Below are 27,063 nucleotides of genomic sequence, written 5' to 3'. Positions count from 1 at the left end.
AATGCATTGGTACCAAATCATCTTTCTAAATTAATTACGGGCTGGGCTATTAATTTTATCGTAAAAATAAATGTAATTTACGTCAAACTCCAAAAATTATCCAACTTTGCCCCCTCCCTACTCCCTCATATAAACAAGAAGTATAAATACAGGATACTACCATGTAGCTAGTAACCTACTTCACTGCTTCACATACCAATTTTTATGAGTACTCCAACAGGAGGAAATGTCCCCAAAAAACTAAACGAAAAAAGAACACGACCTTTATCATCCTCAACCCGCCGTGGTACCTCCCACATAAAAAAAGAATGAACACCAGCAGAAAGATGATCGTTCAGAAATACATTGGTACCAAAATAATCTTCCTACCTTAAATAGGGGCTGGGCTATTGAGGTTTAAAGCCCCGACGCAGCAGTTGCGTCAATGGGCGTTTAAAGGTTAATAATCACTATACCTTGTATTGGATTTGTCAAATTTCATGACATTAGAACCAAAATGACAAAACTCGTCAGCCATTTCTGTTGGTCTAGTGGCTAGCGTGCGCGTATTTCGTATACGTGGTTGAAGGTTCGGTTCCCGGTGGCAGAACACTGAACGCATTACATTGATTCCAATTCCACTTTACACTGTAGTTCCACGTGTCATATATCCTGGTGCTGAGAAGGGACGATTAACGTTTTGTATGTATGTACTGTACAAAAACAATTTTCCTGAAGGTACTTGCAAGAAATGAAGCGAAATGCTCTCCTTTTACACTTCGTTGACGATGCAATGAACCGAAGTATAGCACAAAAATCAGGCACGTGACCAAAAAAAAAAAAAGAAAGAAAAGAAAAGAAAAGAAAAGAAAAGAAAAAAGAAAAGAAAAGGAAAACTACAATTTTAAACCATCTTTCATAAATATTATTGTCAACCAGACATCCTGTGTGCCGTAATAAAATACCTTTGTATATTATACGTGCACAGGTGCTTAAGTAAACAAGGTTCAGAAAATAGGTTTCCTTTTTATATGCCGACGCCCTTCAACCATGAATTCTCAAGGCTTTGAATAACAGCTCTTTCTTCTCTTACAGCAGCCCAGTTATTCTCTTCTCTCCCTTGCGGTGGTTGCATTGGAAGATCTCAGACAGACAGACGTTAATACAGTATGTTGGAACCAACTTCTCTCCTGCCTTCTATGTATATATTATACAAAGGAAATAATTACACTACTGGGTGAAAGTAGGAGACCTGCGCAGGTACTCTAAAACTGAATAATTCCTGCAAGGGAAACAAGACTGATAAAATACAGAATATTACAAACAACAATTCCTTCAAGATGGGACAGCAGTAACCTAATATCATAAATACAGCCGATGCCAACAATCAGACACGTACACAGGAATTTATTTCGGGAGGGGTCCAAATTCAACATAAGGATAAAATTGTATTCAAGTTTGTAAAATCACCCCTAAAATTAGACAAATTTACAGAAAACTTTGGATTTCGGGAGTGGTCCCCCCCCCCCGTAGCCACCCCCTGCGTATGTCCCTGCCAACAACACAACGCTGTCACAAGCGGATACACATAGCCCAGGAAATAAAAGGGAAAAATCCATGAAGGGAAAAATCTAAACAAGCTGAATTTTTGCCAGTTGTTAGGACCCAACTAGAGGTGTATTTTCCCAAAAGTCTCCCCCCTTTCCCTTGTGCTTTCCCCTCCATCCCCATTTAACATCCGATTTGTATGATTTCGATTATCGCTCATATCTCCGTTACTATTAATCAGACCTTCAAACTTTTTACAGTTTTCTTCCTTGAACCACGCTTAAAAAAAAAAAAAAATCTTAATAATCTTCAATAGGTATAATACTTTAAGAGATATTCGTAGAAATACGCAAAATTTTACATTTTTATGTGTACTTCCGTTTTTTAGATTTTAACTTTTGCGTATTCAATAATTTGTAGAAACGCTCCAAATAAAAGTTGTAGAGTACTTTAGCTTTAAAACAGTAAATATATTAATATACTTAGATGTATGGGCACCTTAGGAGAGCCAAGTGCGTGCTCACCAGTACCACACACACTGGTGCCGGACAGCCGCTCCCTGAGATTTGTTAGTAGACTTTAATATGTCAACATAATAGTGGAGTGTTTCGTATGGTTTGCATCATAATCCCGGTGGTGTTCTGTTATCTTGATCCCGTTTCTGGTCATTAGCAAGGGTGACTTTAGGATTTTAATTTTGGGTAGGCCCAGTCCCTCGCTTATGGATACTTATACATATTTGATTTGATTGATTGATGACAATAGGAAATTTTTACAGTAGTGGTTGATGTTATTTGTTTAATTATCTACCATTAATATAAATAGTGGAAAATATTTACTCTTTATTGTACCCTTTAGAGTTCATATATTTTTCACAATTTTTGAGTAGGCCCAAGCCTACCCGGCCTATCCGCTAAAGCAGTTACTACTCATTAGGACAACCCATAGATAGTTAATATTTTTACTGAAATAGAATTTTCGGTAAGTATAGATTTTGGACGTACCTTTTACTTAAATGTGACTTTTAAGTTAAAATCTCTTATTTATTCAATGTTCCAAGTTATTTAATTTCATGTATTTTAGCAAGTCTGAGCTCTTCAGGACAGTTGTTAGAGGTATATACGAAGGTCAAAATAGTATATTTCACAAAAGTAAATGCACCAATTAGTTTCTTACACCTAAACTGAACTTTGTGGATTAAATTACGTCTCCTCACTATGAAATTCCATTGTAACCATGGAAACTTTGGACTATTTTGATTTATTAAAAGTAATACGCAGAAAATTTAGTGTGTTTTAATTTAGGGAGTCAAATATTAAGATTGAATTTCCAAGTAGATTCGTATTGTAAAAAGGGACCATAATTACTTCCGTTAACTTTCAAGAGAACAAACAAACAAACACACACAAAAAAAAACTAGTTTAATCTAGCATAACACACACACCTCAAACTCTCAACCAACGTGTAGGGAACATCAAATAGGAAAAAAAAAAAATGTTCTTTTCGACTTTGGTTGAATGCCACTAGTTTCGGAGATACAACGAACCGCAGTCTTAGGAAAGTGAATTCCAGAGGCCTGTATTTCAGGAACTATCCAACATAGAGAGTGCAGCTTAAAAACTCACAAGGGAAGTCATACCTGCTATTTAAAAACGCAGGTTTCAAAACTCTGCAAGGTATGCACGAGGGATGTCCCAAAGGGACTGAAAAATCGCCAATAAAATTCACTGTCGGTTTTTGGGTCACTTTAGAAAGCCATTGAAGAGTTTTGGGGAACTGGTATAACATTTACTGAACAACTTTTGGATATTAGAGAAACAAGAGAGAGAGAGAGAGAGAGAGAGAGAGACCAGACAGATTTGGAAAAGTTCACTACATGGCTTACAGAACACAATCCGTTCCCTAAATTATCTGGAGAACTCTTTTCTTTATCATCTGGATGTGTGTCGGATGATTCTGTCAACTGTGATGAGGCTTATAAAATAGAAGTCGCAGCAATGGAAAAAATGAAAGAAAATTTTTTTTAGAGTATTACAGCTTGATAGAAGAGACACGGTGAAAACTCAAGCTTAACCAAAAGAAGTGAAAGTTCGGTCAAAGGAAGTTGCAGTCAATCTTCAACAGCTTTTCAACAGATTGTGTGTTTGTGACAATTGAAATAAATTAAAAGAATACCTATCATATGAGCTAGCATCTAGATCACAGTCTTTTTTATAACGTGTCACTCCGTAAAGGCACGAAGTCCTTATTGCTGAAGATATTCCAAGGTGGTTTGCAATAGTCGATGGAGGGTTTCTGGTTCATTATCCGAAATGGCCGAGTAATTCCACATATAGAGAAATAGTTAATTATGGTGACTATATAATATCTAACTATAGAGGAAATGCTACTATAATTTTTGATGGATATCCGGAGCATTCGACCACTAAACACGAGGAACAAAACAGAAGAGCTCCAAATAAAACTTTCATACAAAATAAATTTGAGGGCAACACAAAAGATTTAACAGTCAAAGAAAACATTTTAGGAAATGGGCAAAACAAGAAAAAAACATGTAGGCAGTAGCTTCAGAATTGGACAAAAGGGATATATCAGACTACATGAACATCAGCATCTTCTGCCGTGTAGTGGAAGTTGCCATGGAAAAACTAAGTCAGTGTTCCAAGATCATTGTTGTAGGTTCCGATACCGATTTATTGGCCCTTTTAGTGGCCCACACTCCTGAGAAAGAAAAATAGTATGTATTTTTGTAAACAAATAGGCGGTAAGGATCAAACCAAAGTATTTTATAACATCCAAATGTTTGTTGAACAAAACGAAGAAATCAGAAGAAGTTTCTTATTTACGCATGCACTGACTGGCTGTGACACTACGTCTTGCTAGGAAGGGTAAAAGCAGTAAGAAATGTTGAAATCCTCGTCTGACGCTAAGAAGTTTGCTTTGATGTTTACAGAGGACAATATTTCCAAAAAAGAATTACTAACAAGTGGAGAACATTTTGTATTCGAGGACTGAACAGACACTCAAACTTTAATGAATCCCAATAGTTCAAATTGACTATACTCACAAGAAAGTCAAATTTGAGATTGAATTTCGATTTGGCTAAAATACCTTCAACAACAGAAGCATGTCAACAGCACTTACTAAGGTTTATTTGCAAGTACAGAGATGGTTGGGAGTAGGGGTGTTCGGAATTGAGATTTCAATTCCGGAATTCGGAATGTCGATAATTCCGGAATTCGGAATGTCGATAATTCCGGAATTCGGAATGTCGATAATTCCGGAATTTTTCGGAATTCCGTTTTTCTGAATCTCGGAATTTTCTGAATCTCGGAATTTTCTGAATCTCGGAATTCCGAGATTCCGAAAATTCCGGAATTCCGAGATTCCGAAAATTCCGGAATTCCGAGATTCCGAAAATTCCGGAATTCCGAGATTCCGAAAATTCCGGAATTCCGAGATTCCGAAATTTAGTATCGTGTTCTGGATTCCGGAATTCCGATCTTCCGAAATTTCAGATCTTGTTTCGAGATTTCGGAATCCCGAACTTCCGATATTTGCGATGAAGTTTCGGAATTCCGATTTTCCGAAATCAAATCTGTTAGAGGCTTTATATTTTAGTATAGATATGTGGGAAATACCAACTGAAAATGTTCGTTGTGTAACAACAGTAGTGCCAATATTGTAAAGGCCATTGTTGACTTGAGCGATTTCCAACATTTGAGTTGTTTCGGCCATACTTTGAATATTAGAGTAAACAAAGCCCTTGAGCTACAGGGACCTTCGGAAACAGACAAATTATGAGTCAAAGCAGGAAAATGAGACATGCGCTGCAAGAAGAGTAAGATGCATTAGGCCTTCTGCGTCAAATACTTCCGTCATGCACGCTAACAAGATGATTGTTTACTTTCCTTTTGATGCTGGTAGTTTTAACACGCCAAGAAGAAATAGCAAAAGTTCTGTCTCAAACAATATATAAAAATCTTATCCTTCAGAACGAAGAAACAGAATTATTAACTATGATTATTAATTAGAATTATTAACTATTATCGTCCTTACAAATGCTTTGTGACAGTATGTCAGCATCAACATCTGTTACAGCGTCGGACATATGGCCATCATATGAACAAATTTCAAAAGATTTTCAAGTCGAAGAATCTCAAGTACGCAGGAAACACATCTTTCATTCTATGACTTTTTGACTGAAGAGGGAGATAATGAACAGATCTTAGAAGCAGCCTTAAAGAAGATGAAAGAAGCATGAAAATGGAAATTTTGTCTCTTCTGAAATCGCGATTCGAGAAGGATGAAAGAAGCAGAATTCTGTAGAAAATTTGTGCTTTCTTAGATCTCAGGTTTAAAGAAGATAATTTGGGTAAAAATATTGAGATAACAAAAGGTAGAGTACTGTATAAGTTGAGACTTATTCCAGCAGGAAATCCTAAAAAAGATAATCGAGGGAATGTTGGTACTAAAAGATTAGACAGTTGCCTAAAACTAAGGACATTTGGTGACAGGATAAAGAAGGCAGTCACAGAATAATTGAACCTGTACCTAAGCCTTAGGGATGCAGATTTGGAGGAAGAGCCACCACTTTGGTGGAATAATCATTCCCACCATCTTTCAAGATTAACAAAATTAGCGAGAAAATATTTGTGTACACAAATAATCTTACCGCTGAGCATGCTGGGCAGTTAATATTTCTGTCCACGAACAAAGCTATTGTCCCAAAAACATTTTAAAATACTATTGAATATAAGCTAAATTTTCTCATTGTTTCACATCTCTGGCTTAGTATAACAGGGGATTCATAAATCAACACGAAGTACAGAGTCCGACATAATTATTCTAACATAAACATGTTTACTAGATTTATCATTTCTATAGGTATGCAAAGAAAGTAGACAAAATTACAACTGCTACAAAATAAATTTGAGTCTTCTACTAAATATATAAACTCATGAAAAGCATCGGATACTTATTTCCACTACCAGAAAGGATGAAAATAGTTTGTTTACATCTGGATATCAGCATTCAATAGAGAACACCTAGTAATTAGTTATGTTCCCCTTTCTATGGATTACTACGATAATTTTTTAACATGACTACTTTTTTGTGCTGACTGCAGAGTTCATATTTCTCCACTCTGAAGAAGTTCTTTCAGATGGTCCTTACTTCTAATGTGATGTTTCCTAACACGATCTTCGAGCTCGTTCCAGATGTTCTCTGTAGGATTTAAATCTGGTGATTTGGTCGGTATCTTCAAAGTGTGAGGAGTGTTATACACCATCCAAAGCCTCATAATTTTCGCAGTATACTTTGGATCATTGTCCTGATGGAAGTAATAACCATTTCCCAATTCTAGCTTCTGTGCACTCCTCTTAAGATTGTTTTCAATAATTCTCTTGTATTCAAACTTTTCCATGATTCCATCTATGAGCACCAGTTCCCCAACGCCTGATGAAGCCATACATCTCCATACCATCACACTGTTGCCTCCATGTTTCACTGCAGCTACCATGTTCTTAGCTGTATTTGATAGCCTTCACACTGTAACACGTCCATCACCCTTGTATAAGCAGAATTTGTTTTTATCCGACCAGAGAGCGTGATCCCAGAATTCTGTTGGCTTCCCCTATACAGGTTAACAAATTTTAGACTCTTTTTCTGATACACACAATTGACATATGGTTTCCTCGTAGGAAAACTGGCATTGTAACCGGCACTATGTAAAACCCGTCCAACTGTTCCTGTGTGCATCACAGTGCCAGAATATTGTTCAAGGCTTCCTCTAATCTCAGATGCCGGATTCTGCTTGTTTGGCTCCTGTCTCTAGTAGTAAGTTTAGAAGGAGCGGCGTATCTCTGCTTATTCACAACACTATTAGTCTGTTTGAAGCGCTGAATGATGGAGAACACCATGATTTTGCTTTTGTTGACTGTACTATCAATTTCGGAGAGGGGTTTGTGTTGTTTGTACAGATTAATTACAACATTTCTCTCTTCGACTGTTGTCTCCTTACCTTTACACTCCATGTCACTTGTGAATGCTTAGCTTTACACTACAATTGCGATTTGCTGTTGCGAGGCACAGTATGAAATCAACAACTGTGTGGTGGAGGCATAAAACATGCATCCAATCATGTGTCTACTCGTTTGGAGACGTTATGTCGTCCTATATGTGAGACCGCAGGAGAAATCTAGTAGACTCTATATATTGTGTGCTAAATACATGCATTATGATATTTTAAATATAGTTTCGGAGACACATAATGGTAACGTTTATATGTTTACAAATTCAACACTACTAAGCGAATATGATGTATGTTGTTTTATTCATACAATGTAAATAAAGTATTAATTATATTATTCCAACAGTCGGTCTCTGTATCTGTTTTTTCTTATTTTCAAAGGTACGGTAAATTTAAGCTATTGAGAAGGGCATAGTTACCAGTGTCATTATCACTGCATAGATGTATCTGTATATTATTCAAATAACATTCCCTTTGATTTCATAATGTTAATACATTATTTCAATATAATATTTCAATTAATATATTTCTTAAGTTTCATAATATTTCGTATTTAAAATGTTGTTTGTACAGCATAACATTTTCTTAGTTTTCTAGTGTTACGTATTAAATATGCGTAATATATATTGTTATTATGTTATTTGTATAACATTTCCTTATGTTTCATCATGATAAGTACTTTTTATTTTAATTTGTAGTTAATGTACATTTCCATTCTGCCTTTTACATATGTCCTAGTAAAACTAACCAGACTGAAAACGCTATGAAAGGATAAAAGAATTTTCAAAAGTAACATTTTGTAGTAGAAATAATTTACAGATACAATCAGGTTTAATGGCATCCATCAAATATATAGGATATTATTTCTAATTTTTAAAACATTTATTCTTTTGAAAATTGTCGCGAACATAACTATCCTCTCACGAGTCGGGATCGAAGAACTGATTTTATACATCAGAGTCCGACGAAATGAAGGTTGTTCTATAACCGCGAATACCGTGTTCAGAAAAGTATTAAAATGTTGTACAATGATAGTATTGGATTTGAGGTAATGTGTATTTTTTAAGTTTTTGTAAATTAATTGTAATAATGTATATTCTAATCTATGAAAATTTATACGAAATTTATATTGCATTAACCAACATCTTTAAACATAATAAGGTATTTTTTGTTTGTTTATTTTATTGATCTTATGAACAGGTAGCCTAACTTACAAGAGTAAGAATCCGCTATTATGTAAAGCTCTGATAGAAAAAATTACGGTAGAAACTAAAATTATAGGTTTCCTATAAATTAAAGAAATTTGAGAGGATTAACATTCTATTGATATGGCATTTCATTATTACTTTATGTTGAAAGCTAGATTGATTGTATATTTTTCCACTGCTTTTACAAATATTAAATACAGTTATTACAAATATATTACATTGTATTTCCAATCTTCCGCAGTTCAGATCTATCATATTTTTATTTCTTCTTTATATTAACGCAAAATACATTTGACATTAAGGAAAGTTTTCATTTTGTGTATTAAAAAAGGTATCATGGTATAATTGAATTAATTTTTGTGCCATGCTATCTACAAAAATTACATAATTATGATATAGCATTATACAAAATCTACGTTATGAAAAACTATTTGCTATCAGCTAGTTACGGGACCGACTACGTATGTGAGCTCCGAACCACATGTTTTCGTTGAGAAGTTGTTTTCCTAATACAAGAAAATAAAAACTAAGAAAACTATGAGGGAGAAGAGCTAGATGCTTTGTCTTATAAAAATGAATGTATGTTTGTTCCAGCATAATTCTGGAACACCGGAAGCAATTTCAACCAAACTTGGTACACATATGACTAAACTAACTAATTCTATGGCCTATGGAACCCGGAGGTTCAATGCCGCGTTTACAAAAGCTCTCCACTGACTTCTATCCTTAGCTAACTGCATCCAGTTTCTACTTTGTATTCCAATCTCTGCGAGATCCACCTTAATATTGTCCTCCCATCTGCGCCTAGGTCTTCCTAATGGTCGTTTTCCGATTGGTCTTCCAGTCAAGATTTTGAAAGCGTTTCTACTTTCTACTATTCTAGCTACATGACCTGCCCACCTAAGCCTCCTAGACTTCACGACCCTAACAATGTTGGGTAGACCGTATAAAGTATGTAGTTCCTCGTTATGAAGTTTCCGCCATTCCCCATTCCCATTCTTCTTGGGTCCGAATATTCGTCTCACGATCTTGTTCTCAAATACTTTCAGTCTATGTTCTTCCCTCAGTGTAAGCGACCATGTTTCGCAACCATACAGAACAGTAGGGATGATTATCGATTTATATATTTTAAGCTTCAAATTCCTCTACAGAATTCGCGAGGACAAGAGATTTTGCGCGGAATAGTAACACGAATGAAATTTAGAAGTAAATGCAGAGAAAACTAAATACATGGAAGTGCGTCGGGACCGTAATACGGCAAATTGTGGAGGCGTTAAAATATTAAATAATGCTTTTGATAAAGTGGATACTTTCAAATATTTAGGATCAATTTTAACAGACGAAAATCATATTCACGAAGAAATTAAATGTCGACTAAAAGCAGGGAATTCGTGTTACTATTCGGTTCAAAATCTCTTGTCGTCGCGAATTCTGTCGAGGAATTTGAAGCTTAAAATATATAAAACGATAATCATGCCTGTTGTTCTGTATGGTTGTGAAACATGGTCGCTTACTCTGAGGGAAGAACATAGACTGAAAGTATTTGAGAACAGGATCCTGAGAAGAATATTCGGACCCAAGAGGAACGAGAATGGGGAATGGCGGAAGCTTCATAACGAGGAACTACATAGTTTATACGGTTTACCCAACATTGTTAGGGTCGTCAAGTCTAGGAGGCTTAGGTGGGCGGGTCATGTAGCTAGAATGGAAGAAAGTAGAAACGCTTTCAAAGTCTTGACTGGAAGACCAATCGGAAAACGACCATTAGGAAGACCTAGGCGCAGATGGGAGGACAATATTAAGATGGATCTCGCAGAGATAGGAATACAAAGTAGAAACTGGATGCAATTAGCTAAGGATAGAAGTCAGTGGAGAGCTTTTGTGAACGCGGCATTGAACCTCCGGGTTCCATAGGCCATAGAGTTAGTTAGTTAGTTAGTTATAGTAACACGAATTCCCTGCTTTTAGTCGACATTTAATTTCTTCGTGAATATGATTTTCCTCGGTTAATATTGATCCTAGATATTTGAAACTACCCACTTTATCAAAAGTATTATTTAATATTTTAACGCATCCACAATTATCCGTATTACGGTCCCGACACACTTCCATGTATTTAGTTTTCTCTGCATTTACTTCTAAACCCATGTCCCTGTAAGCGTTTAATAAGATCTCTGCATTTCTTTCTATTGTTCTCCTATCATCCTCTATTAAATTTACATCATCAGCATATGCCATAACCTGGTGAATACCGTTAAACTGTAGGCCCTGGTTGCTATCTTTGATTTTCCTTATAGCGTATTCCAGAACAAAGTTAAATAATAATGGCGACAACGCATCTCCTTGTTTCAGGCCATTTTCGACGTGAAAGCTCGAGGACAAAAATTTTCCTACCCGGACTTTACTTTGGGATTCATTTAAACATATTTTAATTAATCTAATTAGCTTTCTCGGTATTCCAAGTTCTGTAAGAACGTTGTATAATATTTCTCTCCTAACCGAGTCGTATGCCTTTCTAAAATCTAAAATCTCTTCGTGCGCAGAACGAGCATTTCAGCTACGTATCCAGAATCTGGCTTTTAAAGATTAAGGAGTACGAGGGTGAATATCGGTTCAAGTGTGCAAGTAAATATATAGGTAATGAATACGAAACTCGCAATCTATGGCTTCACCCTGTTTCTAAGTTTTTCATTTTCTATATGTCATTTTGAAGCCACGCAAGGAAGAAACTGGTCGATACTCTATCCGTATTGCACTAGTGACCCAGCTAACAATATGTATAAACATGTTAGAGCCTGCCCTTGGATAGAACATTAGAACAAGACAAGAACCAGTAAATAAAGTCTTTACACTTTGTTCAATGAGTCCTTCTGCTCAGCTCTTTTCGTTCTGCAGAAAGACGGAGTATTGCCGCCACTGGCAATGAGTAAAAAAGAGTAAGTTTCATCATTGCATTGTCTGAGTGTTGATGTCTATCTCATAATCATGCTACTTGAAGATTTCAGATACTGACATTTCAGCATTCCGAGATTCCGATATGCTGGATCGACGTACCGTTATTGGGAATTTCGAATTTCAAAGATTCAGAAGGGCTGAACCGAAGTCCTCATATTCTGGAATTCATAAATTTCTAGCTGAAGTTTCGAGATTCCGGAATTCCGAGTTTTGGAAATTCCGAAATTTCTGACTGAAGTTCCGGAATTCCAAGATTCCTGAATTCCGATATTTCGAGGTGAACTTCCTGGATTCCGAAATTCCGAAATTACGGAATTCCGGAATAACTAAATTTTTAATTCCGATTCCGGAATTAAGATTTTCATTCCGAAGTATTCCGGAATTCCGGAATCCGGAACACCCCTAGTTGGGAGCCAATTTGTCAGCTACTGACTGAAGATGGAAGCTAGAGTCCGTAAGAGGAATTGGAGGATGGGAGAAAAGTATTAAACAAGTTACATTTGCAAAGCCTTTTGCACCAGATTACTGTTGTATTTAGTATCAGTTTCTTACAAAACTGATTGTGGGGATTACTGTAAGTGTTGTCAGATATGAATTATTCAGCTATGTACGAACATCGTAATTGGTCTCTCATGTCACAAAGTAGCAACCATGGATGAAGATCAAAACGAAATTGATCATGAATAATAGCATGTATATATTGTAAATAGTGTTAAATGCCTTCAATATAGACAGAAATTGTATATATGAATCCTTGATAGGATGACGTGTAAAAAAGTCAAGAAATGAATAATGAGCACAACGTGTATAACAGAAAATTATAAATTTTACTAGCGGTGGGTGAGATTCTGTGAATGGTAATGATTATTTTTACTGGATAATACTAGCTGAACCTGCGCTGTATACTCAGCTCATCGTTCTGTAATCACCATGAATCTCCTTCCACTGTGCATGTGCCCTTACTCACACAAGCAACGGCTAAGAAACTCACAAAGGAAGTGAAATATATAGGTGTTGGAGTGAGTTTGTAGCAAATTTGTAGAAGTAACACGATATCAAGTGGAAATATTTTTTTCTGATAAATCCATACCCGTCTGAGTACGCCTCATTGCATCTCTTGAAACCTTGGAAGTTGCCAGGATTTAAGCAAAGAGCCTGCAATGTCCGTCAACCCGCCATACGTAACTTCTCTTCTGGTTGCCTAACACCATAGTTTCGGCAAGCAACAATGTTACTCTTATAGGCTCAAAACGGCCCCTAAAATGTTGAATAGAACAATAACGACACGGTTTTTGAAAATTTGAATGAAAATTGGAAAATTACACAAAACTTGGGATCTTTCAGCGAAATCGGCACGTTTCTAGCGCTTGCGGTTTTCGAGATATTGTCGAAAGGACTGGGGACAAACATATAAACCTAGCATTTTAGTATACAGATTGTCAATTAATTCACAGCTGCCGGTTGTCAGTCGGTGACACAGCGGGTCCATAGATGGTGAATAATGAAACAACGAATCATATGGATTAGGGGCAAAAGCCTCCCCTGAATCAAAACTGACACCCCCCAAAAAAAGAAAAATTGAAAAATACGAATAATACGATATATTCCACAAAATCGAAAAATATTTATTTTTGATCATCATTCATCAAGAACGATAGTGAGTGTGGCTTAAGGCAAGGACTGAGTGTCACAGCTCAAGTTACCAACAAAACCAGAAAAATAATAAAAGAGGCCCACTTTTGGATATTGCGTAGATAATAACGGAGATATGAGCGATAATCGAACACATTGTAAATCGGATGTTAAAGGGGATGTGGAGGGGAAACCACAAAAGACATGGGTGGGGACTTGAGGGAAAATACACCTCTAGTTGGGCCCTAGAGGTACTACGTTCGTAGTTTAAAAACCTACGAACAGAGTTAACCTATTACGTGGTTTCCGCAAAATTCCATTAAAAAAAAAGGCACCCCCCAAACTAAACTACTCCTTGTGGATATTTCCATAGAAGTTATTTACAATGCATTATTAATTAAATATAATCACCTGAGTTGTTCTCAAGAAACGAGTTCGAAAAACTTTGCTCCAAGAATACAATATTCCTTGTGGATATTTTCGTACGAAGTACAGCAATTTATCCAACATTGATTAAATGTCCATTTCTCAAATATGAAGAAAACCGCCTGAAATAGTTTTTTTTTTTAAAGAGTAAACTATCCCCTTGGAGTTTTTCCCCTTAGGATTAGGAATTAGATTTCTGGACTTCCGGCATCTATGGCCTTGTTAGCCCGTCCCGTGAGGGATGATGACCCTCGGCGATTACATCATCCAAGGAAAGATAAGGAAGCTGTCTGGGACCTGTATGGTAGATACCATTCCGGCATTTGCCTGGTGTGAATGAGGAAAACTTCATTCAGGAAGCCTGACCAGGAAAAAGCTTCTACACTTTTTCAACCGAATGGAATTCTGTTCACAAGCAAAAATTACTTATGATCAACTACTGAATCTGATCAAACATTTGTGAAAACGCTAACAGAAGTACCTGACTTCGCAAGGAAAGAACAGCACTTATACACAATATTTGAAAATAAAGAATAGTAGAACAAGAAGCAGTCTAATGCTACTAAGAACCATATTTTAATAATAGAACTTGCATCACGAGATGCAATTTAATTTTAATCCAGCCTAGAAAGTTTTAGCGAAAAGCAAATATACAGAATATTACGTCATCTATATACGCGGTGTCACACAGAGAAAGAGGGACATTGCTCTTTCATACCAAAGCTGCAAACCACAGATGTGCTTCCTCACTCAAGGGCACATTTTTTTTTTTATTCATCCCCCACACTCATAACATCGCACCGTCCTGTAGAGTGTCTTAACTACAGAGGTGCTCTCATGGAAACCAAAGCATACGCTCTCTTCAGCAACAGCACTTGAAAAGTTTTTTGCCTTTGCAGCTGTAGTAAAAAGTTTGTTGGTTTTCGGTAGTTTCAAACTACTTCAGTCTTCGCAAGTAAACACAAACCTACGTACGTCTACTTGTCTTTGAATGTTCAAACGCAATTAAACAGGACTGTACAAACAGAGCTGTTTCAGAGGATCAAAGCATATTTTCGCAAATCTTACGTGTTGTGTGTATGTGTGCTTTATGTTTATGATAATGCCGATAAGTTACGTTACTCTAGAACAGTAATTACCAACACCTAAAGGTATGACTTTTACGATTAGAGATTGGAGGAAAACAGGCTGAGGAAAAAATGAGGGAAAGAAGTAGGCATGATGATACAAAATAAGATTGGCTGTTCGATTAGTAACGAATCGACGAATAGTGTAGCTGCAAAACCTCGATTATGCCTTCTTTGCCCGTCACAATGTGTCTTATCAGTGCTTCCTTCTGCTATATGCATTCTTTGCTTGTCAGCACTGTCTTATGAATGACACCTTCTGCCATACGTCTTTGTCACCACTGTCTTATGAATGACACCTTCTGCCATACGTCTTTGTCACCACTGTCTTCTATCAATGCTTCCCTCTGCTATCAATCTTTGCTACCTTCTTCTTGCTGTGTGTGAGGGGCTTCTGAAAATCCGAGCAGCTAGTTACGACGTACACTCATGTACACTCATGTCCAAAATGACTGTCGCATATTTATAACTATCTTCTTGTAAGAATATAATTTGATGATTTTGCAGGTACTTTTAATACTGATACTAAGTGTATAATTGATAAATGTATATTTGTGGTAAATTTCATAGGATAAGAATTGTAAATAAGAAAATTAGAATGAGTAAAACAATATGTTGCTAAACGGACAAGAAAGTTTTATTTTCGTTTTATTGTTCTTATGTACTGCTCTTTTGACATGAAATTTCCCACATACATGTCTGCCGATTATACATATACTAACATTATAAGAAATACTGGGCGAATTCGTTATCAAATTATATTCCTACAACAACATAGTTACAGACATGCGACAATAATTTTGGGCATGAGTGTACGTGTAGCCCTGGACTCACAAATAGTAACATGGTTGCAAAATCATCAACCACGCAATCTTTTTTTTTTTTTTTTTTTTTGCCTGTCATCACTGTACTTTATCAAGATCTGTTTACCTGCATGTTTCTTCCTCTTTCCCCTGTGGTTCACTGAAATAGGAAGTAAACAAACTAATGTGACAGAGTATTAATTTTTTTTTTTTTTTTTTTAAGTTTGATTTGAGTGAGTTTGGTATCCTTTTTCAGCAACAAGGCAATATAAAACTTCAATTACAGCTTATCGTGGGATCCGAACAACGTGAGTTCCCACCGGGAATCAAACTCTGGTCTCCCGCGCGAAAGGAGCACGCACACTATCCACACAGCAACGACGGAGCTCGCCACAGAGCATTCAAATTGAAAAATCGCTGTTCTAGAGATTGAATTAACTATTTGAGTTTAAATCTAGTAGAAGTAGTCACAACCTTAATTTCGATCTTGATTTTCACGACTAAGTAAATTTTCCCTAATCCGCAACACTGCTAACATTATTAAGATTAGATTTAGATTTTTTTTTTTTTTAAATTGTATCCATTCTCAGCCATCCAGAGGGTTTCCTTTTTAACTTTTTGTAAAATACAATATACGTAAGTGTACTTTGGTCCTGTAAGTACTGGCAGTCAAAATTTCTGCGTTTGCAATTCAGTAGAGCCAAACAATATCTCTGCATTCTGAATACATTCAAGTATTCAATTGTCATAATTTGTCGTATCCCTGATTATCTACAAACAAATCTTTTTGTTTCCTTTTATAGCATTCAAATTATTGATTTGTTCTTTCAAATCTTGAAGTTTTACCACCTTTCGGCGCTCCTCAAGCTTTATTTCTAAATGTAATATATGGCTGTACCAGGAGTATATTTTTATTTTTTTTCCTTTAATATTGTATATTTTAGTTTCTGATATAATTGCAAGTATATTTTTCTTTTCATTTAAGTGATTCTAAAAGAATGAACTTTTGGTTTTAAACTGATAAGACTTAAAGATGAAATCATTGCTTGAGGTTGACTTCGAACTAAACTGCTATAGATAATCTTTCAGCTATCCACGTTGTGTTTGCTTTTTGTAGATAATTCTCTAGTTGCCGTTTTTGTTTACTTAAGGCACATGATCATGACTTCTTAAGTTAACATCGATAATTTGTCAGCTTTAAAGTTTTGTTTTTCTGTTCTGTTAACTATCTTATGTACTCAAAGTCAATACTTGGTTCCAGAAGTATTATTAATGTATGAACAAATGGATGACTATGACTATGTGTACGTGATGTTTTGAAGTTCAATGATAAGACACTCACATGAGAGATTAAATGTTTCCTTTTTGAAATCTCTTAACACCAAAAGGCGAGAACAACAAGATTAATGTTAAATATATAAACTGTGAAAATTCACAGATAGATTATTCAGTGTTAAAATCATAGACGCGTAACTACCGCGAGAATTCATCCGAAGAAGACTTTTTCTCATCCACCCAGAGCATATACTTATATTTTAAGAACTACGGTTCTTACTGGCTGGCTGCTTAGTCTTAATTCTTTCGATTAATTCAACTAGAAATTTAACTCTTCGTCCTGAAGTCTTTTTGGAAATTCTAAATCTTAACATACTTCAAAACATCACTTCAAGATATAATCTTTTAATATATATATATATATCATTATTTTATTCTATGAAATCTTGGATATGTGAATCTTGTAATTAATACTTCTATTTTTTTCAACAATAAATACGGCTTTCTCTATCTGGGATTTGCCGCGAAAAGATCCTACGTACTTTCTTTAAATCCTTCAAGAACCTACGGTTCTACTACAGTTAAATTGGTGGCAGCGATGGAATTCGCGGAGCCGTAACATATCGACCTGAGTTCGATCTCAAACTAACCCATCTTACCAGGAAACTTCAAAAAAATTTTTGGCGGAACTGAGAGCAGTAAATCTCAGTCTCTGCAATTTTTATATTGAAATTGAGTCTTTCTTCAAAAGAAAAAGAAAACTACGGGTTTTCATTATATATATGCATCTGGGTGGCTATGTAAGCCAGGACGAAGAAAAATAGCAGCCAACATTTTAACAATTTTTCGAAGTGTGAAGTTTCAATTTCCTTACTACGGAGTGCCAGGTTGCAGGCGCAACCTGAGGACAGCAAGAACCGAATCCTGCCAAGCAGAGACATTTTGTGAACACCCCATGTAACAGTTTGTTGCCAGTATACAAGAAGACAATCAAGACCCCGGTTTTGCAGCGGAGAGAACTAACAAAGGGTACCCAGGACAACTAGATTTCATCTCTCAGCGGAGACCAGCATCTGTTTCAGCACGATTAGCGGCAATCTACCCAGGACTTACAGTTCCACAACAAACAGTGAGTACAAAACAATTTCTTAGGTTTCTTGTGAGATTCAGTTGGAAGAATTCAAGTGTGAATAACTGTTTTTCCGTGGCCAGAAATACAAGTTATTAAGAGTAGGACAAAAGAATATTAATACGCGTTCTTTACGAAGAAGGAAACCCACTTCACTACACGCGCTTTTGTACGTTCTTCGATAGAAGGGAGTGTCCGAAAGGATTATAAGGTTATCTTAAGCTAAATAATACTTTTGTCTGTAGGATTAGTAAGGTAAATTGATAACTACATAAACTTCTGTAAAACATGGCACATTCGCAAACAAACAGTAACGCCGATTCTGAAACAGATTATTGTTCCATTTCGGAAGCTTTAAAGTTAATACATAACCCATTCAATGGAAACAAACGTGCTCTTCCTGAGTTTATAGATAACTGCGATGCAGCTTTTTCTCTAGTTCAACCGTCCCAACATAGTAAGTTATTGAAATTTGTGAAAGCACGTATTATTGGTGACGCAAAGTCAAAGTTGTTAGTTAGAAGTGCCACTGGAACTTGGGCCGAAGTAAAAGAAGTATTACAAGAAAATTATTCGATTAGGAGAACTATCGATTTTTACGCTTGTTCATTGTTTAGTGCCAGGCAGAACAAAACCGAGAGTATCGCAGATTGGGGTTCACGCATCGATTCCCTGCAGAGTCAGTTAAAAGAAGCAGCGGTAAGAATATTACACGAAAACCATGTTCCAGGAGCCGTAGAGCTAATTCAGCATTTAGCTAAAGCATCTTTCATACAAGGTCTTTCAGACGACAAAATTCAAATGATAGCTCGCAGTAAAGACAGTGACACTTTAAATTTTGGTGGGGCTGTAGAAATTTGTTTGGAACAGGAATCTAACCAATTGTCTAATAAGGATAGAACTGAGAAAGGGAAGAACTCACAATCACAAGGTAGTAGGAAATTTAAGAAAAACATTTCTTGTTATTTTTGCAAGAAGCCTGGGCACATTGAGGCCAATTGTAGACTAAAACATAGTAAAGGCACACAAAATAAAAATGTGCGGTATAGTGCTAACCAAAGTTTAGAGGGATCCCATATGTGTTGCCATGCACATGAGATGCATGAAGACTCTACTAGTAAGTACGAGTATTGTTGTTCCGGCCACAGCTGTGGGTCGAAGTGTCTTTCTGAAGGAAGACAGGGACAAGGTACAGAGAAAAGTATGAATCAAAATAAGTGTATAAAAATGAATGCGGGAAACGGTCGACGGGAGTAAATCAGCAGTCTGTTTACTTTCCTCCTCTGAAAAAGGGCTGTAAAGAAAAACCTCCAGGTAGTCTTGAAGTACAAATAAAAGAATTAGGACCAAGTACTAAACATTTTTTGATAGATACGGGATCAGACATTACATGCATTCATAAAGACATTCTGTCTCCTGAATTAGTGAATAAAATTGATCATAGTAAAGTTACGAAAATCAAGGGTATATCAGGTTCCCCTTTATTTTCATGTGGTTCTTTAACTTTAAATTTAGAAATTGATAAGAAATCTATTCCGGCTTTGTTCCATGTAGTAGATAAATTATTACCTAGTTCCTATTCAGGAATAATAGGTAGAGATTTCTTAGAGAAACATGAATGCATCATATCATTTGAAACAAGTAGTACGAAATATACTATTCCAGGTCGCTGTCAACTATTAGTTGAAATTCCAGCAAAGAATAATGGCGTAGGGATAGTTTCAAAACAATCCTTAGGAGAAGGGATTTTTCTTGCGGAGAGCCTCACTGTAGCCAAAGATAATAAATGCATTAGTTGTTTAATGAATATAAATGACGAAGAAAAGGTTATTGAAGTTGCTCCAGTCGAATTAGAAGAATTTGTGGAAGTCGACGAAACTTTAGTTGCTCACATAAAACAGGATAAAAACAATAGTAACAATAGTAGTATTAGTGAAAGATTAGAACTACTAAAATCTCTTGTCAGACTAGAACATTTAGATTCAAAAGAGAAAGAAATAATTTGGCAGCTCTGTATAGACTATAATGATATATTTTTTCTCCCTGGAGATAAACTTACTGCAACAGCAGCTATTGAACACTCTATTCCTTTCAAACCAGAATTTCAAGGTAGTATCGTAAACCAAAAGAATTACCGATTGCCAGAAATTTATCGCGAAGAGGTCAACAAACAAGTAGAACAAATGTTAGAAAATCAAATCATTACCCCTTCTACGAGTCCTTTCAATTCTCCCATGTTAGTTATTCCAAAAAAGATGGATGCTTCCGGGAAAAAGAAATATCGTGTGGTAATTGATTTTCGAAATTTAAATAATCTGACTATTGGGTATTGTTTTCCGCTCCCAAACATTGTAGACATTTTGGACCGTTTAGGAAAAGCCAAACACTTCAGCACTTTAGACCTTGCGTCTGGTTATAATCAGGTGTTAGTTAAGGAAGAAGACAGACCGAAAACTGCCTTTTCAACAGACAAAGGTCATTTTCATTATCTTAGAATGCCTTTTGGGCTAAAAAACGCTCCATCGTCATTTCAATATTTGATGAATACAGTTCTATCAGGATTACAAGGTACTTCATGTTTCATTTTTTTTTGATGATTGCGTAATATATTCTGACACGCTAGAAAAACATGAAAAACAACTCCGAGAGATTTTTCAAAGATTTAGAGAAAATAATTTGCAATTACAACCAGACAAATCAGAATTCTTTAGACCAGAAGTAGTTTATTTAGGCCATGTCATTACAGCTGACGGAGTGAAGCCAGATCCCCGGCTTATCTCAAAATTCATGGAATTTCCAGTCCCCAAGGATAAGAAACAAGTAAAAGGATTTTTAGGCTTGACAGGATACTATAGAAGACATATTCCAGATTACGCCAAAATCGCATATTCTCTAACCTCTCTCCTGAAACAAGACGCAGAATTTCAATGGTCTGCTAATCACCAACTTGCTTTTGAAACTTTGAAAGAAAAACTAACTCAAGCTCCTGTTTTAGAATACCCAGATTTTTCAAAACCGTTCATAGTAACCACAGATGCTAGCCTCAACGCCATTGGAGCTATTTTAAGTCAAGGTGAAATAGGAAAAGATAAACCTATTGCTTACTCAAGTAGAAAATTGAATCAAGCGGAAACTCGGTACAGTGCAACTGAAAAGGAATTACTTGCGATAATTTGGGCTTCCAAAATTTACAAACCTTACATTCTAGGCAGAAAAGTAACATTTGTCACGGATTGTAAACCACTTACTTGGGTTTTTTCGGTAAAGGATCCCACCTCTAGATTAATTAGATGGAGAATTCAATTAGAAGAGCTAGATTATGAAATCGTGTACAAACAAGGAAAAAGGAATACAAATGCAGATGCTCTAAGTAGAATGTATGCATTAGAAGCAGATGTAACAGATAGAAACCTTTTAGACGAAGATACCAAAAGACACATATTAAAAGAATTTCACGAAATTGCAATAGGAGGCCATCAAGGTGTTTGTCGTACGTACGAAAAAGTAAAAGAATACATGAAATTAAATGATTTAGAAATATCTCTTTGGCCAAAGTTAAGAGAAGACATAGAACAATTCATTCGGGTCTGTGACAGTTGTCAACGAAACAAAATTTGCTCTAAAGTAAAAATGCCTCTCGAAATTACAACTACACCTAGTACCACTTTAGAAAAGGTATGTTTAGACGTTGTAGGGCCCCTAACAACAACAGACAAAGGTAACAAGTATTTGTTAACAGTCCAAGAAGAACTTTCGAAATATACATTTGCAGTCCCTCTACCACAACAAGATGCTGATACAATAGCCAGAGCTTTCGTAGAAAATATAGTTTTAAAATACGGTATTCCACAGATAATTCTTACAGACCAAGGGAGTAATTTCATGTCAGATATCATGAAAAGAGTATGTAAAATTTTGCAAATTGAAAAGATAAATACCTCTAGCTATCACCCACAATCAAACGGTAGTCTAGAACGTTTTCATCGTTCACTGAAAGAATTTTTACGACATTTTGTGTCTGAAAACCAAAGAGATTGGGACACCTATATTCCTTATGCTCTTTTTGTATATAACACAACTCCTCACACAAGTACAAATTTTCAACCTCATGAGTTGTTGTTTGGTAAGAAAGCTAATATTCCAGGCATTCTCCAAAAGAAACCCCTTGAACCTCTGTATAACTACGACGACTATGTCAAAGAGTTAAAGCAGAAACTGCAAGAAATTCATCAACTAGCCAAATTAAAGTTGCAGATATCCAAGGAAAAGAACAAAGAATATTATGATCAAGATAGCAATGAATTTCTTTTCAAACCTGGTGATGAAGTTTTACTTTTTGATGAATCCGTACGTCGTGGACGTTCGAAAAAACTAACTTCTTATTGGGTAGGTCCCTATACAGTCATTAACACAAAAGGTGTAAATTGTCAGATTAAAAGAGGAGGAAAGGTAACAACTGTGCATGCGAATAGACTAAAACTATACTATTGAGAAGTTCTAATATCATAACATACCTCTTTCAGGTATGGTTCGTTTACTCTTTCTGCTTTTGGCTATTTCTCTCCCGTTGGGATTTGCTTTCCTTGGCGTTGAAGTGGAAAAATTCCATGATTCACCTGGACTATATTATAATAATTTGGGTTTCACACAAATATACAATGTAGAATGGCGACTGGTTGTGTTTGTGAATCTGTCTATGTTAGATTTTAATTATAATGTAATTAATAAGTATTTTTCTGTCACAAAACACATATGTAATTTAAATATGGTACAAGCCAACAAAACAAGTTGTGATAACATAAATGGGAATCAAATTCTTCAAAAACTACAAGGAATTCAAGAGTTACGTAAAATCATAGATCAAACTACAAAAGTCACAAGTGACTCTCATAGAAATAAACGAGGAATATTCAATTTTGTAGGTGAAATTTCAAAGGTACTATTTGGGACTTTGGATAGTCATGATGCTGATTATTACATACAGCAGATTCATAAATTAGTAACTGATCAGAAAGATTTTCTGAAACTGAGCAAAGAACAAATGGTAGTGGTCAAATCGACATTACATTCAATTAATAATACTTTATATGCTGTAGAAAATAATGAAGAGTTATTAAGTAAAAATATAGAACTATTAAAGAATGAGCTGAATAAACGTGCTTCTCAGTTAAATAAAGAATTTCTAAATTTAAAACTAAAGGTAGCCTTAAATGATCACATTCAAAAATTAGATCAATTGTGTAGAGATCTGAAAGCACAGTATGATATAGTCCTACGAGCTATCCTAAATGCTCAACATGGAATATTACAACCACACATAATAACCCCATTTCAGATACTTCAACATTTTAAAATTAATCAAGTTGACTTAAATAATGGTGTATCATTACCCATTCCCCTTAGCGTTTCATATGGGTATTTACTTTTGAAACTTCTTTCTTTAGATGTCTTTATTAATGATGGTATATTAGGTTATGTCATTCGATTACCCCTCACGGAAAATATGAAATATTTCACTTATAAAGTAATGCCATTTCCGTTTAAAGTAGACGAAACTGATAAATACATTTTTATTCAGCCAGAAAAGGAAATGTTACTTATGGATAGCACGAAACAACACTATTTTAAAATAAGTGAAATAGAGTTTCAAAAATGTAAAATTTTAAGAGATGATTGGTTTATTTGTAAACAAAACTTCCCTATTCTTTCGACACATTTGCATGAAGATTGTGAAGCTAAGCTGCTTCAATATGTTCGAAATATACCTAATGATTGCAATCAAAGAATTGTACAGTTAACAGAACTAATGCTAGTTCCTATAGGTAATAATAATTGGTTGTATATCGCTCCAGAAAATGAAAAACTAACAATTGTTTGTAAATCACAAGAACCTTATGATGTCAATTTGAAAGGATCTGGCAAAATTCACTTAGACAATGGTTGTAAAGCATATGGTATTCGTACTTTAATCCAATCCCAAAGTATTCTGTCAGTTAATGTTTCCCACAAAGATGTAATTCCTCAATTTAACCTCTCTTTAGATTGTTGTGAAGTATTGGGTGAGAAAGTTCCATTTTCAGATATAACCATAGATTTGCCTTTGAAACATGTAATTAATACTGTCCAAGACTTGAAATATGCAAGTCACAAGGTTGATGAAATTCAACAGCAAATATCTGAAGAAGAATGGAAACTTAATCATACTAATACTGTATCAAATTTATCTATTATTGCGTATGTCTGTGCTGCAATAGTTATTATTATTGTAATTTGTTGTTGCTGTAAAAGATGCGGATGTTTGAAGTTATTTTACAAATGGTACAAAGATGATGCATGTTGCAGACAGATATGTTTTAAGCCAACTATTGTAAATAAGATTCAACAACGAGACGATGTTGCTGATAAGGTGGTTATAATGAGTAAAATAGCAAATTCATTGGAGGTAACAGAATCAGAAGAAATTCCTCTCACGAACAGAAAAGTACCAAGTCCTAGAAACAAAATTAGATAAGCAGAGAGTAACTTAAAACAAAATTTTACGATATAAAATTTTGTTTTCGATAAGGGGGGAAGTGTAATATATGGCTGTACCAGGAGTATATTTTTATTTTTTTTTCCTTTAATATTGTATATTTTAGTTTCTGATATAATTGCAAGTATATTTTTCTTTTCATTTAAGTGATTCTAAAAGAATGAACTTTTGGTTTTAAACTGATAAGACTTAAAGATGAAATCATTGCTTGAGGTTGACTTCGAACTAAACTGCTATAGATAATCTTTCAGCTATCCACGTTGTGTTTGCTTTTTGTAGATAATTCTCTAGTTGCCGTTTTTGTTTACTTAAGGCACATGATCATGACTTCTTAAGTTAACATCGATAATTTGTCAGCTTTAAAGTTTTGTTTTTCTGTTCTGTTAACTATCTTATGTACTCAAAGTCAATACTTGGTTCCAGAAGTATTATTAATGTATGAACAAATGGATGACTATGACTATGTGTACGTGATGTTTTGAAGTTCAATGATAAGACACTCACATGAGAGATTAAATGTTTCCTTTTTGAAATCTCTTAACACCAAAAGGCGAGAACAACAAGATTAATGTTAAATATATAAACTGTGAAAATTCACAGATAGATTATTCAGTGTTAAAATCATAGACGCGTAACTACCGCGAGAATTCATCCGAAGAAGACTCTTTTTCTCATCCACCCAGAGCATATACTTATATTTTAAGAACTACGGTTCTTACTGGCTGGCTGCTTAGTCTTAATTCTTTCGATTAATTCAACTAGAAATTTAACTCTTCGTCCTGAAGTCTTTTTGGAAATTCTAAATCTTAACATACTTCAAAACATCACTTCAAGATATAATCTTTTAATATATATATATATCATTATTTTATTCTATGAAATCTTGGATATGTGAATCTTGTAATTAATACTTCTATTTTTTTCAACAATAAATACGGCTTTCTCTATCTGGGATTTGCCGCGAAAAGATCCTACGTACTTTCTTTAAATCCTTCAAGAACCTACGGTTCTACTACATAAAGATAAGTTTCTTTTCGAATGTCTTGATTCTGAGGTATTCTTCAATACCTTCTATGGACAGTTGAGGAAAAAAACTGAAATGTATCAGATTTTCCAGACTTTTGGCATACTTTGAAGCATTTTTATCTTACTTTCCCCATCTCATTTCAATTTTCCTGACTTTCAAAAGCAAATGAACAGTGCAAGACAACAAATAATTATAAAAACTACACAAAACCTATACATGAAGGAGGACTGCTAGAGCATCCCTAAACAAACTTCCTGTAGCTCACGATTGCCTATAGCTCGGTCATATGATATTCAACTTCAATGGTACGATGATACATTACCATACCTCCTTTCAATTTTATTTTTCACTATTAAGATCATAGTTCGCTATCATGTTAATTTGAAGTAACTTTACTTGCTAACTCTCGTTGCTGGGTCACATATACCGAAAACTGTTGTCCACCGAGAATCGAATCCGGAACTAGGGATAAGTGAACAAAGTATACTCAGTATTCGACTGCAAGGGATTTCAAGTAATTATCATGAATACACTAGAGAACAGCCGATCATGCCAATGGTAAAAGTGCCCAACGCTTGCATCAATTTCTAATTACGCTTTTCATACTAATTTGAGGATGATGCGTTCAATGGGACCATCTTTACACATCTCTAATCCACGGAGTCACGAAAAAAAAAAAAAGTAATTCCGAAGTTGGGATTATTTATTTATACCTTAACTTTTGAGGTCTTTTTTCTCATGACCCCCAGAGACGACATGTTTAAAAATAGATTCACTGAATTCAGCATCCTGAAATAGAAAGTTATCTAAGCAGGGCCGGATTTAGCGGGGTGCAAAGGTGCACGTGCACCTTTGCACCCCCTTCGTTGTAAATATACACTACCTAATGTGAGAATCTAGCAGCGAGTTTTGCAAAATCAATAGTTTCAGTCAATTTTCTGAAGGTTGAAGGAACAGGATTCATCGAGAGAATACACTCAGCATTTCCAAGGCACTTCCTCATTCACACCACAGATGCACAAAGGCATTTAAAAGCCTCAAATTTAATTGTACTGGCAATTATTTGGTGCACCCCCCTCAGAAAATCCGGGACCCGGCCCTGTATCTAAGAATGGGAATTTTAGCATTGTGAGCGGTCCTACTTTAGTGTAGTCATGATGTGGACGGACTGTATCGCAACTGGTCGTGACCATCGAGGGTTGAGTTACAACTTATTGTAGCATGAAGGGGTCTAGAATCTGCTATTTGCAAGGTTCCAATTCAATTGTCTAGACTAATAATCAAAAGACAATGGATTAATTGTAAAGGATTACAAAAAGAAATCATCTATCTATAGCGCGCCATAGACGCACGCACTTGCATTACCAACATGTATAAAAGGTTTCTTTCAT

At 35.5% G+C, this 27,063-nt stretch overlaps 2 protein-coding genes across 2 annotated transcripts in view; one reads left to right on the top strand and one right to left on the bottom strand.

The window, feature by feature from the left end:
- LOC145680563 (cytochrome P450 3A16-like) overlaps positions 1-27,063 on the bottom strand; it is a 148,715-nt gene that overhangs the window by 108,626 nt on the left and 13,026 nt on the right. The window lies entirely within an intron of this gene.
- On the top strand, positions 16,072-25,599 carry LOC145680562 (uncharacterized). The gene is made up of 2 exons (XM_081751197.1): positions 16,072-18,113; positions 22,637-25,599. The coding sequence occupies exon 2, from the start codon at positions 22,639-22,641 to the stop codon at positions 24,622-24,624; it is 1,986 nt and encodes a 661-aa protein (XP_081607323.1). The 5' UTR covers positions 16,072-18,113; positions 22,637-22,638; the 3' UTR covers positions 24,625-25,599.

This window comes from Thermobia domestica, chromosome 3, assembly GCF_964235325.1.
Source record: "Thermobia domestica chromosome 3, izTheDome1.hap1.1, whole genome shotgun sequence".
Taxonomy (NCBI): Eukaryota; Metazoa; Arthropoda; class Insecta; order Zygentoma; family Lepismatidae; genus Thermobia; species Thermobia domestica.
Note: the sequence above shows the minus strand (reverse complement) of the source record. Positions and strands in the feature narration are given on the sequence as shown.